The sequence below is a fragment of the Stylophora pistillata genome, chromosome 8, assembly GCF_964205215.1.
Source record: "Stylophora pistillata chromosome 8, jaStyPist1.2, whole genome shotgun sequence".
Classification (NCBI taxonomy): Eukaryota; Metazoa; Cnidaria; class Anthozoa; order Scleractinia; family Pocilloporidae; genus Stylophora; species Stylophora pistillata.
In genome coordinates, this window is record NC_142526.1 from 1591473 (window position 1) to 1610361 (window position 18889).

An 18889-nucleotide genomic window follows, 5' to 3' on the forward strand; every position below is an offset into this window, starting at 1 on the left:
GGCAATACAATTGTTTTACTCATCGCTTTCGTCTGATTGGCTGAATAGCTAATGACTATTCCCCGCTGGCATCTTTGTGACCAGAATCGTACATAATCCATAATCATTAAAGCAGCACCTGTCTTAGCCACGAAGAACAGCACGAATTGTTGAACAAGCCAACTGCAGTCAGTTCAAGTTTTGCGAACATTTCGTGAACACATAGGCAGCAATTTTCCACCTTCAGCAGGACAGAGGATGGCCGTTGTTAAGATAATGCAAACTGCTGTTTCAACGCTTGGCTGGTAACTTCTTATCCTAGAAAACAAACGAATGGCAGAAACGTGCATAACGAAACTTGAAGCTGCCGTTTTATTTTTAAGCTTCTTTCAAAGCGGTATCATTATTCCGATTTCCTCTGAATGTTCCGGTAAGTCAATTTTGAAATTTGTAAACGATGGATTTGCTTTGTCTAGTTTCAGGAGAGATCTGTGATGGAACAATTTTAATTGTTACATCTTATCACTGAAAAATACCCTGTAGTGCCGCTGTTGGCAAAACCCGAGACAGTGATTAAATTTTCCAATAGACTTATGCAACCGACATATCGAGCATAGCGGGGTTCCTTGCCGCTTTTAATAGTTCTTTCTGCCAAGATCGACTTTAGAAGAGATGCAGATTATGTAAGAAATATACAACTTTTTTGAAAGACATGACTCGGCATGCATATGCCATCTTCAGTCAATGAGTAACTGAGTGTGAACAATTATATAGCATACAAGCTAGTAGATGAATAAATTATTTACAATATGATGTAATACAAAAGCGGGAACTAATAACAATGTGACACCAAAGCATCAAAGGTGTAAACTAGAACGCTAGAAAAGTGCTATGATGCTGTAATTTTTTGTTAAGTTCAGGTTTTGATCTACCATGGATTTTAGAGCATCAAAAGTAATAATACACGTTACTTTAAACTCCATTTTGTCGGCTATTATTCTAAAATAGTGGACCTTAAACTCCGACAACTCACTAAGCGCTTTTGCAAATCGGACCTAAATATCAAACTAGTTTTCACCCCTTTTAAAATCATTAAACATGTTTAATGTTAAAGATCGTATTCCTGATACTCTAAAATCCTTGGTAGTTTACCAATTTTCTTGTGCGGGATGTAATTCCCGTTATATTGGCGAGACTAGTCGCCACTTTTCTATTAGGATAAAGGAGCACACGGAAAGCGATAAAAACTCGCATACTTTTAAGCATTTTAACACATCTCCTTCTTGTCAGAACAAATACTCCCCTTCTTGTTTTAGTATTCTGCATTCTGCTAACAACTCAATTGTTTTAAAACTCAAAGAAGCTTTTTATATAAATAAAATGAAACCTGAGTAACAAACAATTACTTAGTTCATATTAACCAAGCGGGAGGTCTGTATGGGAGAATCTTGACCGAGGTCGCCAGTACAGACCGAACCATAGTTAATCGAGGGGACTGGTTATGAAAGCCGGCGAACTTCAAAGGACCGGCCTATTGTTTGGGTTTTGAGGTTGAGATGCACCGTCACGTGACATTGACCGTGCATCTAAAAACAACATGGCGGACGCGTGTGATGACATGTTCTTCTTTGGAGACGATTTAGAGGCAATTTTAGGAGTTTTAGAAGAAGAAGAAGACCTTGATGAGCACTTCAGAGAAGCAGCTGCTGATGTAAGCTATAGAATCTGTTTTAATAGTTAAAATATAGCCTAAAAACGTCAAAAAGGAAGATTGAACATGAAGGTCGAACAGACTAGGTTTCGACATCATGCTTTCGATCAATCACTCTTATTTCGGGCTCTATTTATAAACCATTTCTTGCCTAAACGTTATTTTATCAGCTGTTGATTTAAAGATGATTTATGAACCTAAGTAGTGTGTGATGTTGATCGTGAATTTGGTTTTGCAGGTTCACCCACTGAGCGTCACTTGCCCTCATTGTCCAAAGAAATGCAAGAGTAAGAGCGGACTGAAACGTCACATCACTGTTAAACACAACGATAAAACAGAAGAAACAGAAGAAACTGAGACAGACAAACCAGAAAATCGAGATCTATTAACTGTGGAAACGTATGCAAGCATCGTTGGCAATGCTAAAGTGAAACTTAGAGACAGCAAAATTTATCCAAAGGTAAACAGAGACGAGATATGGTCCTACAACTGCAACACTCTACAATCTTCAACACCTAAATTTTCTGAAATTCAGGGGCTTTATATTCAATTGGCAAAGTCTGGAAATGCAGAGAGGTTTTATGCAGCCTTTTACGCTAGCATAGTCTTGCATGCTTCGAGCCATTTTGTAGGATTATCAAGAAACTCTGCTACATTACTTTGTTCAAAAGTGGCCGACTGCCTTTTAACACATAGCAAAGAAAAAGCAGAAACTCACACATGTGAACCATTGACGAAATTATCTGATAAAGAGAAGTCAGGGTTACAGTATATTGGAGGTTATGTACTACATAAGCTACATAACAAGCACAAACAAGCAAGTAAAACACTAGAAAATGACCACGCAATCTCACTGATAATGGCTGGGAAATGGGACAATCCTATTGGTGAAGATCAGAGATTGACTACAACATTGAATCGAGGTGGACTGTGGAAGATCACAAGAAATGCTCAGTCTGTTTTTGAAAGAACTGAACACTATTTCAGGGAAGCTACACGTAAAACCAGTCTGAAAAACATTCCTTTAGCTAATATTATTTCAAGATCAATGCATGATGTAACTGTTGTCGCATCTCACTCTGCCATGTTAGCCGACTCTGAAGTTGAGATTAGTAGCCATGTTGCCAAAGATGTTCTCCACAATATTATTAGTTTGTATGTTAGAGTTCGTTCTTTTTCATTTGTGAAGGACGTTATTCAAAAACACAAAATTAGATTGAAACAACTGAAATCAAAAGCTCTTCGCAAGGACATCAATAGGTCATCAACAGACTAATTACTGTAATATTCTTTAAATTCCCAAAACAAATAGACTTTTCTGTAAATTTAATGTTCCTGTTTTATTTAAAAAATATCATAATAAGTTTGACTGACGCTGTGCCTAGAATATGTATTTCAGGAATTATGCTACAAATATTCAAGTAGAAATACAAAGGAGGCAAATGTTTGAAAGTCAGTCCTTATGTATTATATTATTAAAACTTATATTAAATTATTAAAGCACAATTGTTAAAACCAATGATGTTTGTGAGTTGAATACATTGATATGAAAATGATATGGAATATATCAGACTGTTTACAGATAAGTAAGAAACCTTTCCCAACAATAAATGGGAACAATTAATCCTATTGATTTATGAAACACCAAATAAAACAGTGTTATGATATAATGCTATTTACAAATTTACAAAAAACCTGATAGAGTGAGCACACTTGAACAATGAAAGAAAATATTTTTAGGGGATAATCAAAACAAGGGATTAGTCTCTAAGATAACTATTAATCCAAAATCCTCACAGAATAAGTATGCTCACTCTAATGTATTATTTTAAAATTACAAGATCACTCACTATATATTTATGAATAACCCTATGATACAAAACAAGAAATTGATACTTTTTATATTTTCCTAAGTTTTAAGCTATGTTTTAAGTTAGATACACACTCATTTGGAGATACACAGGTTATAATAATCAGCAATGTCAGCATTATTTAGTTTTCTTCCTTTTTGGGACAGGGTCATCTGAGACATTAACCCATGCCTTGTTTTTGTCTTTCCTGCCTCGGGTATTATCAGACTGACAGGTGACAACGCGTTGCACTCTGATGGTGTTATTGTTGTAACCAAATTGACGCATATCTGGGTTGTCACTTCTCCTACCAAGCTTCCTCTGGTTCCCAAAATACTCCTCAAGGGGATCTTGGCAAAAGCGCTCAGTGAGCACATATTCCATCCCTTCATTAAGTGTTGTGTGAGAGACTGGAGCAAACAAATGAGCAGGCTTTGCAAGCTTTCTTTGCTTTGCTTTCTGATCCACCTCTGACTTGTGAGAGTATTTGTAGCAAACACAGCACTGCTCACCATGCTCCACCAAAACTTCACAGTCCCGTGTTCTCCAATATTCCAGCTGTGGGAATATCTCAGAATCATCTCTGAATAACGGATCCACTGACTTCGGTATAATGTGGTGTTCGATATCGGATGACAGTTCAAATGGTCTCACTCCAGGGCAAATCAAGAGAACATCAATTCTCTTGATAAGTTCAGAGACTGTGATGTTCATAACGGATCGCAAGGTTTCAAGATGAATCGCATGATCATCTGGCAGAAACCATCCAAACACAGACACAGAAAAACCAAGACTATCATCGATGGTGAGCTGAATCTTTGGTAACACAAGCAGAGAACTCTTCTTTGTCAATACAATTCGATCGATTGCTGCCTCTAAGATCCACTCACTTAGAATTTTCAAAGATTTCACTCGTTTTACTAGATCTTTAAAGTCACTGTAGCATTTTTTAGGGGCCACTTCTGGGATTTCGTTGACTGCGCTTCGAGGTGGACGCACATTTACTGGTGTTGTGAAGCTACGCTTCGGCATGTTTACTGTTGGCAAGGCACCAAACTTCGGTTTCTTTTTCTGCATCTTTTCAGATTGAACTAGAGTAGAAACAATCACAAACAAACAGAATCAGAATATAACGTTTGAAGTTTATCAAAGCTCAAGTTAATTGATAAGCTATGCACCTAAGCACCGCGCAGATTATGTCTAGGATCGCGTGTAGTTAAACTTATAAGATTGCATTTAATACTTACAAATCTCAATATCCTCGGGCCTAAAATGGTTTTCGCACGTAAAGACACGATCATTGTCGATCTGGCGCTTGAAATCTTTGTCTACAACGCGTGTTTTGGTCAATTCGTTTAGCCAAAGTTCTCGCCATTTCTTGTATTCAGCATTGCGAGGGGCAGGAAGTTTCCAGATGCCGATTCCTTTCGTTTTGCGGGACGAGCCGCAACCAAAAACAGAGCAGTTATCTCCGGGCATTCCTTCTTCATTTATAGATACATACAAGCAGTATTTAAGAAGGAATAGTAATATTACAGACGTAAAACGTGCAGTCATCAGTACAAACGCTCACATGTGAGATGCCATCTTGAATCTATGTGATGCACGGTCACGCTAGGTTGAACTCGAAAAACCAAAACAATAAGCTATCCCTTTGAAGTTCGCCGGCTTTCATAACCAGTCCCCTCGATTAACTATGACCGAACGCACTGAGGTCTGTACCAGCGACCGAGGTCAAGCTTCTCCAAGACAGACCGACCTAGCTCGGTTAATAAGATGTTTATTATATGGCTGCGTCTTATATGCCAATTATTCTATATTCTTTGTACCTTTTTTTTTCTAGACCGGTCTAGATGCCGGTAACCCAAAACTGAGGAAAATCTAGACTGCTTTCAATATTGATTTAAGCCAATCAAATTCGTGAATTCGGTAGTTCCCAGTACTTGTGAGACACAGCCATATAATAAAGCATCATAACCCATTACTAGCGTTCTAGTTTACACCTTTGATATCTTGGTGTCACTTTGTAATTAGTACCCGCTTTTGGTAAATAATTTATTCGTCTACTTGTATGCTCTATAATTGTTCACACTCAGTTACACATTGATTGAAGATGGCATATGCATGCCGAAACATGTCTTTCAAAAACGTTGTATAACTCTTACAATATCTATTATACTTGCTATTATTGCGATCAGATGTAGATTAATTACTTTCTTCTTTGACGGGTAGCTCCCCTCTGGTTTTCACAACCTGATTCAGTGTACATTCAAAATCTAACGGTAAAATCCCAGATATACCTGCTAAGACAAGTTATTTCGTCAGTACAAAGCTGACATGTAGACTCCTGGGATAACATTGCAGGAAAACCCCTCAGAGCACAATAAGGCAGCAATAAACCATTATCGAGTGTCTCGGGAGGAAAATTAATTTCTTAAAGATGTTGCCCTGCCATTATCTTATTCTAAACCAAAACAGTGCATGAACGTGTTCTGCTATTTGCAAACCAACTAGGTGAAGAATGCCGATCCATCGTTTTCAAAGAACCCATAGAGGGCAAAGTTATGACGGGCCATCTGATCAGGCTTGAAGAGGTGCCCCATCGAGGCAGTTGTAATGTGCTGTGTTATATGGAGCCCAATTGTGTGTCCATAAATATTGGGCCTTCTCAAGGAGGAAACTACAATTGTGAGTTGAATAATGCTTCAAACGAAAGTCCAGGCTGGTCGCGTGACCTTCAGAGTAAAGAAGATTATACCCATCTCAGTATCGAGGTAAAGTGACTTATTTAGAAAATGAAAAATTATTCTGGGCTATTGTTTTGACAGATTACTTCTTAAACTAGCCTTACAATTCTTGTACAAGTATTGAATTAAAGTGATCTCTCAGTATTGCTTTGCGTACCCTGAGGAACGTTTTGACCTGATTTCGTTTGAAATCGTCTGAGCGCCATTTCGCTCGAGACGCTTGCTAATCTACCAAATGTTTTTTTTAAGTGTTACACAGTGTACTTTATAAAGCTATCGAGAAATGTGCTGTGAAACGATGAAATAACCCTCTTGATTAGAACTAGTACGGGTATGAATAGGAGAAGATTGGCCTATCAATCTCTTTGGTGACCTTTCCTTTGTATGGTAGTTCTAGAAACGGAGATTGATGGAAATGGCTAAAATGACGGGACCCATTCACTACCCACGAAACCCAATATCGAGCACCGCGATTGGCAGATTTTCTGGTTTAATGACATATAAAGTGTTACTATTTCTTGTCTCTTCTTACTTTATTAAAAAGCCACGAGAAGTTACCGTTCCAGCAAAAATTGTCCCTTTGAGATTACATGATAACCAGATAAAGTAAAATAGCCAGGCATGTTTATGATACGCAGCCATTTTGTCTTCAACAGAATCCCTGTAGCAGCAGTCCCTGTTTCAACAATGGCACATGTCAAGCTGGATACACTGATAAAGTATTTCGTTGTAAATGTCCTTTAGGATTCACTGGTGTATACTGCAAGAAAGGTAATTAAACACAAAACTGTAAAGTGGGATGAATATCGAATGATAATTATGGGGAGGATGAAAATTTATTTTTCTTTTTTTAATGTAGCCTGCAGCCTTGACTTTGAAGATGGAATCAGCGGTTGGGAAATGACAGGCAGAGCTTTCATTTATCAGCCAACATTTGGTGACAATACAAAATCTCGCGGCAGAGAAAGTGCCAATCTGCAAGGGAACTGGTGGATAGGGGGAGCTGAGAAACGGCCCAAAGAGAGCGATCCCTCAGGACGGCTGCATTTAGATGGACCTGACGTACCCAAGGGAACTCTCACCTCACCTTGTTTTCGCATCGTAGGCAAGAATATCTCGTTTCTCATTGGTGGGGGATGTACCGTAAATGAAGCTCATGTGGAGCTTATTGTCAACAGCCAGGTGAGATTATTCACTTTGACTATTATTTAGTCTTTTGATTCTTTTAAAGCAAATTAGTGGATTGATCAAGGTATCAGAGAATTGGCTTTCAAAATTGCGAAACTGTTTTGAGCTTCGGGATATCCATAAAGTTCGCTTGGGTTTCAAATGAAAATTTTATAGGGGAAAAAATATTTAAAAAAGTAAAATCTAAACATTTTCGACCCTTGGTCATTATTTGGGTAAGTGATGATGAGCCTGATAACAACCGCGCGTCGAAAACGTTTGGTTTTACTCTCGGTTAGCTCCATGGATAGAGCGCTGGACTGTTATGCGGGAGGTCGAGGGTTCGAGCCCCGGCCGGACCAACACTCAAGGTCTTAAAATAATTGGGAAGAACATGCTAACTTTCTATAACATCAAGAGATGGTTAGATATTCTAGTCTTCTGTGATAGGGACGGAGAAATGGAGGTCCCGTCTCCTGCAGGGTTAGGGGTAGAGGACGTTAATTTCCCACGCACGAGATTACTGTGTGGTGGATGTCCACACTTGGGTGGGATGAGTAGGTTAGGTGGATGAACCTAGTAGAGGACTACGGATCCTACTGTTCTCTCGCCTGTAGAATGTAGGAATCTCTAAAAATACAAAAAAAAAAAAGAAAAGAAAAAAAATTAAATATTTTTTTACTTAGAAATGGCTTATTGTGAACTTACTTAAGGGAGAGTCCGCGAGATAACCAATTTGGCGTGTGGCTCTCTATATTTCACTTTTTAATTTTTTGGCTTACCCTCCTTCGAAATAGTATTTCCCCCCTAAGATTATACCATTGCAAGTAAATGAATGTAGGTTATACTCATGTTAGATGCACCAGCAATCGTTTAAACAAAGGTTTAAAAACTGTTTATGCTTGTCGTTAAGTTTAGGTTGTCAGAAAGGAGGTAGGAAACTGTTTGGAGACAATGTACCGTAAGAGCTGGGACGTAGAGGAGTTTATTGGTCAATATGCACAAGTCAGACTTGTAGATGAGAGTTCTGGTGGTTATGGTCACATCAACTTTGATGACCTTAAAGGAGATATCATTTGTCCTCACGATTTAGACGAGAAAAACTGAAGAGACAGCGGCTTTAAAAACTAACTTAACAATTCAAGTCACCTTGAAAGTATGGTGAAACAGCTTTTGACGTAGTATAGTACTTTCTTTGTGTTATAGTAGATGGGTACAGTCACTGTGTTTTTTGTCAACAGTAGAAATGCATTGTGAAACAGTTTTATGTACGTGACTGAGAAGGCTATAATCATATAATACAATCGCTACATCAGTTTAATGCGATGACGAGGATAGTCGATTGCCTTAGATGGTAGCAATCGCACCATATTTACTTTTCTTAATATTTGCTTTACAAAATCCATATCCATAAAAACTCCTAGTGATTCTGTTCGGGATTAGATATTGAAGTCATTTTTGAGTTACTGCTTCCAAAACAGGTTTCAAAATAGGGCAATATTGATGTTTTATTTGACTCTTTCAATGCTTAATCCTCAGTTATTCTACAGAAGCACTTTATTAAAATTTATTATTTAATTAAAATTTAAATTAAAATTAAAATTTAACATTTAATAATTAATAATTATTTCATGAGCGCGCGTTGGATATGAGATGATAGATAGCCAAGGAGGCGCCTCGTTGGCTATAATCATCTCATATCCAACAAGCGCGTGTGGAATAATTGTTTTATTAAAAAAAATGCCCCCCTAGATATAAGACAAATCTTCTCGACTTTATTTTGTAAGAAGAAACTGGATGTTACAATGTGCAGATTTAGATTATGTTATATTGGCTCATACACCATAATGGCCAAGCGACTAAAAAGTCTTGAAGTGCATTATCCAACTATCCAGTTTTTAATAATACAGTTTTTAACAGAATTCCTCGCGTACAGAGATATCCCATAATTTTCTTTTGATATAAATATCATTTTATGTTGCGGACAAACAAGTTTGGTTTCATACTTACCAGGAACTCGTGAACACAGCGTCTGTTGTTAGAGAGAAAAAGTTAATGAGAATAGAGAAGATCACCCACGAAACCATTCACAAATTAAACTTAATTTCTTTTGATTCGTGAAGTTATCCCTCAGTAATTTTCCTTCTGCCACGTGTTAGCAAGCTCTTTTCAATGATGTAGGCAATCTTTTAAAGGTGTACGAAAATTGGGAAACGGCGGAAGTGGTGCTTGTAAATAAATAAATAAAAAAAAAAAAAAAAAAAAAAAAACTACCGCTAAACCCAGGGTCGTAGACAAAAAAAAAAAAGGTTTTCATGGCTTCTTCTACTAGGCAAGCACAAACACTTGACTGATTATAAATTGCAAAGATTAACTTTCCGTTTTAAAGCAAATCAAGTGATGACGTCTGAGCTCTTCCCTATAAAATCTTACAGCAAGTAGAGACTTGTCTTCATGTAAGAGGTTAGCTGTGGCAGGCTGAAGAGTTTGCGTAACTGTTGCCGTTTGTGTAGTAGTGAGAGGTTTTCAAAGGTTTTTGATAATTATTCTTTGCTCGAAAAGTCATTTTGAATTAAAAGTTTATATATTTGCACGATTAAAGGCAGTTCACCTCCAATGAAATATAAAGTGCCAAAAATATAGTTTGAAGCTTTGTTCGATCCCTTGGTGATTGATATAGTGGAGATTAAATGACATTTGTTCGGAAAATTTTAATGTAGCTTCGTTAATACTTGATACGTGAATGAAACACTCGGTGCGAAAAGCCATAGAGATGGGCTTGGAAAAGGAAGACAGTTGCAATAAATACGAACAAAACGCTTTTGCTCAAATTTCTTTGATTAACCAGAGTAGTATAGTAAATGGGGGTATTAGCACATCAATTTTGTGGCCCCTAAAATCCCAAAATTACGCACAAAATTGCGCGCAAAATTACATGCAAAATTGCTAACTCATCAAAATTCAAAATTGCTGACTCATCAAAATTCAAAATTGCTGACTCATCAAAAATTCCAAAACCTGTTTTCAGTTTTTAAAAACACTTAAAGAAAAATTACATCTACAAAATATGAATAAAATCGGATGACAAAATCCAACAAAAAAACCAAAATACACTTAAAGAAAAATCGCGTATAGAAAATATGGAAAAAATATATCTACATATGATATAGATATGAATAAAAGTGAATTACTGAAGCTGACAAAAGACCAGCTCGTTCGCATAATAATGAACTTGAGACCTGTTCCAAGATATCAACCCAAAACACTCAACAAGAAAATTAAATTCGCTCCATCATTCAAGAATGTTAAATAGGTGGTTGAATCTTATGAAGACAACATTATTAATTATCCTGTTCCCCTATCAAGAACAAAGAAGCCTGTCCCTCTGCCAAGAACAAAGAAATCTATTCCATCACCAAGAACAAGAATTGATGAGACAAATAAGGCTTTGGAGGATTCACTAAATCATATGAAATACAAATAAGAAAATTACGAAAATCCATGAATTCAAATGCAGAGCACAAGATTGGCTGTTGGACGATATACTAAAAAGATATCGAATGATATGAAAGGTCTCAAATTCACAGAGACACTAAAGATCACCTTTGAGAAGCATATTGGTCATGGTGTAGTAGAAACAAAAACAGTATATTTCAATAGTAAACCCCAGACAATAATAAATGAAACAGAAATAGAAGACTCCTCAGAATTAACAAAGCAATATATATCACAGAGGGATCTGGCTGGAGTACCCAATCTGTTGATAATCACTACCTTAATACTGTCCTGTATAATCCTACAAGGGAATCTTCTAATATTCAACTTCCACCAGTACTGAGAAATGGTACTGAAAAAAGGATTAATTAATTTGAAAACTACTGATAATGAATGCTTCCGTTGTTGTCGTATCAGACACTTAAATCCATGGCCACGAGAGAAAAATTTCCAGAGGATCATAAAGGCTGATAAAGCTTTAGTTGAACATTGGTTTACTCAGGAATTGAATTACCAGTAGCTATTAAACAAATCAATAAAATAGAAAAGCAAAACAATATCAACATCCATGTATTCGGCTATGATAATAAACAACGATATCCAATATACGCCAATAAGAAGAGAAAAGAAAATCATCTAAACCTTTTATTGATTACAGAAGAGAAAAACTCACAATAGGTTTTAATAAAAGATTTCAAAAGATTTATGTATAACCAAACGAAACATAAAGAGAAAAAGCACTTTTGTATGTACTTTTTGCAGTGTTTCAGCTCTGAAAAAGTATTAACTAATCATAAAGCTAATTGTCTCATAATAAATGGAGCTCAAGCTATAAAGATGCCGACTAAAGACAACAACATATTGAAATTCAATAATTATCACAAGCAACTACCTGTTCCATTTGTTATCTACGCTTATTTTGAAGCAATAACAGAAAAAAGGACAAGGTTGCCAACCAGCTGGTGATGAATTTTTCACTGAAGCTTATCAAAAAACATACTGACCATGGTTATAGTTATAAGGTTGTTTGTACTTATGATGATAGATATACAAAACCTATTATCATCTATCGTGGTGAGAAAGCTGTTCACAGATTCATGGAACAGATGCTTGAAGAATTTAAATATTGTAAAAAGATTATTAAATCCAAATTTAACAAATTTAAAAAATCGAGTTTCCAGATTTGAACCCACGACCCTCCGTGAAAATTGTTTATTTTCATTTCTACATGCTCAAATTTAACAAACCTCACAAAATTATGAAAAAGGATGAAAACAATTTCAAAACGCTGATACATGCCACATTTGTGAAAAGAAATATACTGATAACTAGACACACGGGTTAGAGATCATTGTCACATAACTGGGGAATTCAGAGGTTCAGCTCATCAAGATTGAAATTTGAACTTTCGAATCAGTGATAAAATATACCATTAATATTTCATAATCTGAGAGGTTATGATCTCATTTTATCATGCAAGAAACTGGAGAAATTGTTAACAATAATAAATACACAAACAAAAAAGGAGAGGAGTGTCAAATGAATATCAATGGAATCCTAAATAACATGGAAAAGTATATAGCTTTCATGGTTGGGAGTCATCTTACTTTGATTGAGAGCTTTCAATTCATGAGCTGAAGTCTTAATAAACTAGTTAATAATCTTGCCAAAGATGCCTTCAAATATACATCAGAGAAATTTACGAATAAAATTTTCGATCTTATGACTAAAAAAGGTATTTATCGTTAGGATTACATGGACAGCTTTGATAAATTCAATGACACAGAACTTCCAACAAAAGACGAATTTTACAGCATACTGAATAATGAAAACATATCAGATGATGAATATGAACATGCTCAAAATGTATGGAAAACTTTTAAGTTAAAATCAATGGATGATTATCATGATTTGTACCTCACGTCTGACATATTGTTGTTAGCTGATGTATTTGAGAATTTCAGAAAAAAACTTGTCTTCAATATTATAAACTCGACCCTTGCCACTATATCTCAAGCCCTGGACTATCTTGGGATGCCATGCTGAAAATGACTGATATCAAACTTGAATTAATGACTGATATTGACATGTTCCAATTCATTGAAAAAGGTTTGAGAGGAGGTACTAGTTATATTGCTACTCGATATGGAAAAGTGAATAACAAATGCATGAAAGATTATGATGAGAATGAACCTTCGAAATATATAATGTACCTTGATGCTAATAATCTGTATAGTTGGGCTATGTCACAATACCTTCCAACTGGTGGATTCGAATGGCTTTCACAAAAACAAATAGATAAAACAAACCTGTGAGTTTATACTGAAGAAAGTAAAAAGGGATTAATATTGGAAGTCGATCTTGAATGCCCAGAAGAATTGCATGATTTACATAATGATTATCCACTCGCACCGGAAAACATCAAAGTCTCACAGGACATGTTATCAACATATTGTAAACAAATAGCTGATAAATTTGATATATCAACAGGTCCTGTATCAAAACTGATTCCAACATTATCAAATAAAGAGAGATACGCACTTCATTACCGAAATTTTCTATTACATCTCAACCTTGGAATGAAATTGAAAAAAGCTCATAGAGCACTTGAATTCAATCAATCACCGTGAATAAAACAATACATCGACTTCAATACACAGAAGAGAACCCAAGCTAAAAGTGCTTTTGAGAAAGACTTTTTCAAACTCGGATGAATAATTCTGTATTTGGGAGGACGATGGAAAACTTAGAAAAGCGTGTGGATAAAAGACTTGTCACTGACGAGAAAAAACTGTTGAAATTAGCATCAAGACCGACTTTTGTATCAAGCAAAATATTCAATGAGAATCTCGTTGCTGTACACAAGATAAAAGAAACATTAACCCTTAACAGGCCGGCTTATGTTGGGATGTGTATTCTTGATCTTTCAAAGACATTGATGTATGATTTTCATCAAAAATATATTCGGAAAAAGTATGGTGACAAATCAAAGTTGTTATTCACTGATACTGACTCATTGACTTACGAGATTGAAGCTCAAGATGTGTACCAAAACTTTTGGAATGATAAAGAGATGTTTGATAAAAGTGATTACAATGAATCTTCTCAATACTTTGATAAAACAAATAAAAAAGTCATTGGTAAAATGAAAGACGAAGCGGCTGGGTTTCCAATAGTTGAATTCATTGGTTTGCGATCGAAGATGTATAATTATATTAAAGATAATGGTAAAGATAGTCGTACAGCTAAGGGTATCAAAAAAGATGTTGTAAGAAAATATATCAAACGTGGAAACTACAAAGAGGTTTTATTTAATTATAAACAAATATATCATAAAATGAAAACCATACGAAGTAACAAACATCAACTTCGAAGCTATGAGTCATGATAGGATGGAAAGCGCGTGCACTGTATGTACCTCTCGTTATCCCACACAAAGCTTTAGAAAAATTTATGTATGGGACAACGGGAGGTACTTACAGTGCACGCATTTTCCGTCCTGTCATGGAGAAAAGCGTCATTGAGTTGTTTTGATGACAAGAGGTACATTCATGAGGATGGAATAAATAGCTATGCTTATGGTAGTTATAAAACCAAGAATTGTTAAACCATTTGTTCTTTCTCTTTGTTCGTTGGTTGGATCTTCCATTTATTTCTTGTTTTGGTTCTTTTTGTTTTTTTGGTTTTCTACCCATATTGTAATAACCATCCATGGTTGATACTTTAGCTGAATAATGACTTCGTCCTTTTTCATCTGTTGATTTGTATATTGAGCAACATAATTTAACTTTTTCGTCATAAAGTTCTCCCACAGTACCAATTTCTCCATTTTGAACATTATCATAGGATCCACCTTTTAAATCAATATATTCCCAATATATTCGTTCATATCGTTGGTGTTTGTTAATCAATAACAATGAAAATTTTGAAGAACGATAATCAAGATTCAATAAAGAACAATCTGGGTTAGAATGGACTCTTTCGAAAGAGTGATTTATTTTAGTCGTATATTATATAAATTATATGATATTATATTGTATATTATATTATAATATTAATATATTATGATATTAATATATTATAATATTATAATATTATAATATATAATATTATATTATATATTATACATTATGTAAATTATATAATATATAATGGACATTAAAACAGTGATTGAAACGACAGAAACATTAATTTTTATATTATAAAAGCAAAGAATAAATTAATAAAAGATATAAAATCATCAAATTTCTTTAATTTACCTCTAAATATTTATTTTATCGATAGAATGTTGATGAGATGTATTAAAAAACCAGACAGATTAATTGTGTCAATAAAAAGACGCACCAAATGAAAAAGAATTGTTCAATTATTTATCAAAAATAGGAGACATGTCATTAGTTGAAAATGATAAAGATAAAAAACCTGAAGTTTTAAGATTTTGAGAATTAAATAAGTAATTAACATGAGTGAATATGATTTGATGATGAAAATATTTGAGCATTATGAAAACCATCAACAAGTTCTTATTGTTCATACTTTTGGTGAAGTTCTTGGAAGAAATAAAAATATGCCAAAGGTTTACCACAAAGGAATCCCCGATCTTATCATTATTATCAACAATGAAAAGGTCATTTATTGTCAATTAAAGAAACCTGGTAAACCACTTACAATGAGGTTAGACCAATTAGATTTCAGAAGAAAGGTTGAAGATGAAGATAACTATTTGGTTAGCAATGATTTCAATGAAGTTGTCGATTTTATTGATTATCATGTAATGAAATACAATTATTTGAATTTTAAGAAGGTAGACAATGTTGAAACTTCTGGTTAGATAATTCAAATGGGTGTATTTCCTGTAGCCACCAAAACCTTAACGACCAAAATTCGTCTTTATTGGTTTCTATCTGCTTATCGGACCTCGTTACTCGAGTGAACATGCTTCCCCAAACATAACAAAAAACGGAACATTCATGAGCGACTGATGTCATGTGATGATGTCAAGTGACAAAAAGGGAGGGAAAACACAATAAAAGGGAACCCAGTAACACCCCACCCCATGTGCAACTTAGTGAAGCCAGGACTCGAGATTACGACCGATACGGTCGCCAATGCGGCTAAAACTTTTAACTTGGCGACTACAAATTCGAGTTTAGTCGCCACTTTGGCGACTATGAACAACTGAGAACATTAAAAAAACCTAAAACCTGACATTCGTTTTCTCTATGAACCAACTGTTGATTGTGTTGTCAATTTCCTGTGAAAAACTAAAACATAGAAAAAACCAGGAAAGATTTATTACTCGACGTTTCGGGGTCATCGTGACTCCATTATCAAAAGACTAGTTTAAAAACATGCAAATAAGGAAAGGTACAAGAATAGCATAAATTAGACTGAACGGCTTAAACAAACACCTTGGCGCGGATGGAATCCGTTTGCACGTTCAGTGTTGGCTTACGCATGCGAATATACAACATTTCATTAACAAGGCAATCAAATTTGCCGTTACATTTCGTGATGACGTTGAATTGCTCGATCAAGCGTTCAGGCATTTCACTATTGTGCTGGAGGTGGTAGTGTTTGTAGATAGAAGATGATTTCCTTGTGTGCCCTTCTACGCGCTCGTGTAAGTGACCACGAGTATAGCCCACATACCCTGCATCACACAGGTTACATTTAAATTCATAAACGACACATTGTTGGTTAACAATAGGGGGCTTAATTTCGTGTTGCTTAAGCTGTTGATCGAGCTTAGGGCTAACGAACACTGGTTGGACAGTCACGCTTAACTTCGAGCTTAGACTGTTCAGTTGTTGTTTAACATGATTAGCTGACGACTGGTCCTTGAAGGGTAACACTAATCTCACAGTCTCCGATGGTACGTCTGGTGATGGACAGGGTTCTGCAGATGAAATCCTTATCTCAACGAACCGCTTGATTGTAGTTTCAACCAGAAACTAAAAACTAAAACGCACAAAACTTCAAAACTAAAACAAAACTAAAACAAAACTAAAACAAAAACTTCAAAACTAAAACGCACAAAAATATCAAAAATCCCGGAATCCCGGGTTCAGGTCACGAGAAATTAATTTTCCAGCGAAAATACGCTCTAGAGAATCAGCGTAATCCGACCAGCGGATTTACATTGAGATCTGGAGGTCCGGTACTAAATGGCTATCCGCCATGTTTGATAAATGTGTGATGCCTTCGTATCTTACGATTTTTTGCATGCGATGTGACACATTCTCTTTCCTAAAGTAACCCTGAAATGTTCTTATTACTTTTTTCGCTTACTGCTTAAGTTAAGATTGTCATGCAAAAGTCTCTCCGAGTTTCTCCTTTTGTGTTTTCATGTTTTAAGTCATTCAAGATCGAGTATTTCGGTCTATCCCACAATCGCAGCCACAATCTACCAGAAGCCGCGAGCAACAATACCAATTAAATAAGGCTCTAATCTGATTTTTTGTTCTTGTACTATCAGGCGACTGCATTTTTACATTTGACGACCATTTTTTCTCTGATAGTCGCCAAAAGGCGACTTGAAATTTTTTTTAAGTTCGAGTCCTGGAAGCCTTACAACAATAACTCAACACGGGTTCCCTTAATTATTTTAAAAGTCCGAGGAATAAGTTATTCGAAATTAGTTACGCACAATGTCTCAATCTTGGTAAAGGTTTCCTGACTCTTCTAATAGACAAAGTTTCTGAATGGATCGCACTAATGATGTTGACGCTCCAGTCTTCACTTCGACCGTTCGCACAAGTCCATCTCTGCCATGAACTACCCGGACGATTCGACCCATGTGCTACTGCCCCCTTGGCAAGCACTCATCTATCAGTAGTACGAGGTCTCCAATCTCTGCATGTCGTCTGGGTTTCTGCCATTTCTGTCTCTCCTGTAAGGTAGGAGTGTACTCCTTCAACCACCCTTTCCAAAAATTATCAGCTAAAATTTGCGTCTTCCTCCACTTCTTTTTTGCGAAAGCGTCTTCCTTCACAAAGGAACCAGGCGGCAAAGCGTGGAGAGCTCTCTGCAGTAGCAGGTGGTTGGGCGTCAAGGGTTCATAATCATTCGGATCGTCAGAACCGCACAGAGGGGCCTAGAGTTCAAGATTGACTCCACCTCGGTGAATACTGTGACTAACACCTCTTCCTCCACCAAGCTTTCATTCAGGATGGCCTTCCTGGCCGTTTGGGTGCTACGTATAAGCCTCTCCCAAACACCACTAGCATGTGAAGCCTTAGGTGGTTGGAATATCCATTGGCATCCCTTCAGTAGCAGTTCGTCCTGGATCTGTTTTTGATTCCAGTTGTCAATGGCTTCTATGATCTCTCTTTCGGCCCCAGCGAAATTGGTTTCGTTGTCGGAGTAAATACATTTAGGTGGCCCCTTTCGATTCACGAATCTTCTAAGAACGTTAATGAAACAATCCGATGCTAAGGAAGTAGCCAACTCCAGATGAACCGCTCTAGAGTTCAAACAGGTAAATATTGCACCCCATCTCTTGACTACTGCTCTCCCTCTCTTGACGTTGAATAAGCCGAAGTAGTCAACTTCAGTGTGAGTGAAGCATGGCTCGTAAGCTGTAGTGCAAAATGTTGGCAAGGCAGCCATCGTGTGCTCCATTTTGGTTGCCCCCTGTTTCATGCAAGTAAGGCAGGACTGCATGACCTTTCGCACAGCTGATCTTCCGTTGGGTATCCAAAATTGCTGACTCAGTTGTGTCAGCATGTGTTCCTGACCGGCATGAGCTAGTTACTGGTGGGCGTCTTCAATCAGTAATCGAGCCACATGATGTTTTGGAGGAATAATCATATGGTACGTGGCTCCTTGCGTAATGGGGGCTTCAGAAATGCGGCCACCAACTCTCACAACACCATCAATAAACACTGGCCGGAGTCTGACAATCCCGCTTGTGCCTTTCACATTACCTAGCTTCTCAA

At 36.5% G+C, this 18889-nt stretch overlaps 5 protein-coding genes across 6 annotated transcripts; 3 read left to right on the forward strand and 2 right to left on the reverse strand.

The window, feature by feature from the left end:
* Window positions 1-115: 115 nt before the first annotated feature.
* Window positions 116-10275, forward strand: LOC111346284 (uncharacterized). 2 transcript variants are annotated; one of them, XM_022953579.2, is made up of 5 exons: window positions 116-409; window positions 6055-6314; window positions 6944-7058; window positions 7147-7469; window positions 8373-10275. In XM_022953579.2, the coding sequence occupies exons 1-5, from the start codon at window positions 313-315 to the stop codon at window positions 8559-8561; spliced, it is 984 nt and encodes a 327-aa protein (XP_022809314.1). In that variant the 5' UTR covers window positions 116-312; the 3' UTR covers window positions 8562-10275. The 2 variants fall into 2 exon arrangements, with proteins under 2 accessions (XP_022809314.1, XP_022809326.1); XM_022953591.2 differs by having other exon boundaries at window positions 8368-8537.
* On the forward strand, window positions 1459-3209 carry LOC148724393 (uncharacterized). The gene is made up of 2 exons (XM_088729717.1): window positions 1459-1690; window positions 1929-3209. The coding sequence occupies exons 1-2, from the start codon at window positions 1577-1579 to the stop codon at window positions 2964-2966; spliced, it is 1152 nt and encodes a 383-aa protein (XP_088585843.1). The 5' UTR covers window positions 1459-1576; the 3' UTR covers window positions 2967-3209.
* LOC148724394 (uncharacterized) lies at window positions 3679-5114 on the reverse strand. Its single transcript, XM_088730200.1, has 2 exons — window positions 4788-5114; window positions 3679-4631 (listed from the first exon to the last, which is right to left on the reverse strand). The coding sequence occupies exons 1-2, from the start codon at window positions 5095-5097 to the stop codon at window positions 3679-3681; spliced, it is 1263 nt and encodes a 420-aa protein (XP_088586326.1). The 5' UTR covers window positions 5098-5114.
* Window positions 10276-13686: 3411 nt separating the features above from the next.
* On the forward strand, window positions 13687-14337 carry LOC148724395 (uncharacterized). The gene has a single exon (XM_088730313.1). The coding sequence runs from the start codon at window positions 13687-13689 to the stop codon at window positions 14335-14337; it is 651 nt and encodes a 216-aa protein (XP_088586439.1).
* Window positions 14338-17999: 3662 nt separating this feature from the next.
* Window positions 18000-18560, reverse strand: LOC148724396 (uncharacterized). The gene has a single exon (XM_088730316.1). The coding sequence runs from the start codon at window positions 18558-18560 to the stop codon at window positions 18000-18002; it is 561 nt and encodes a 186-aa protein (XP_088586442.1).
* Between the last annotated feature and the right edge of the window lie 329 nt (window positions 18561-18889).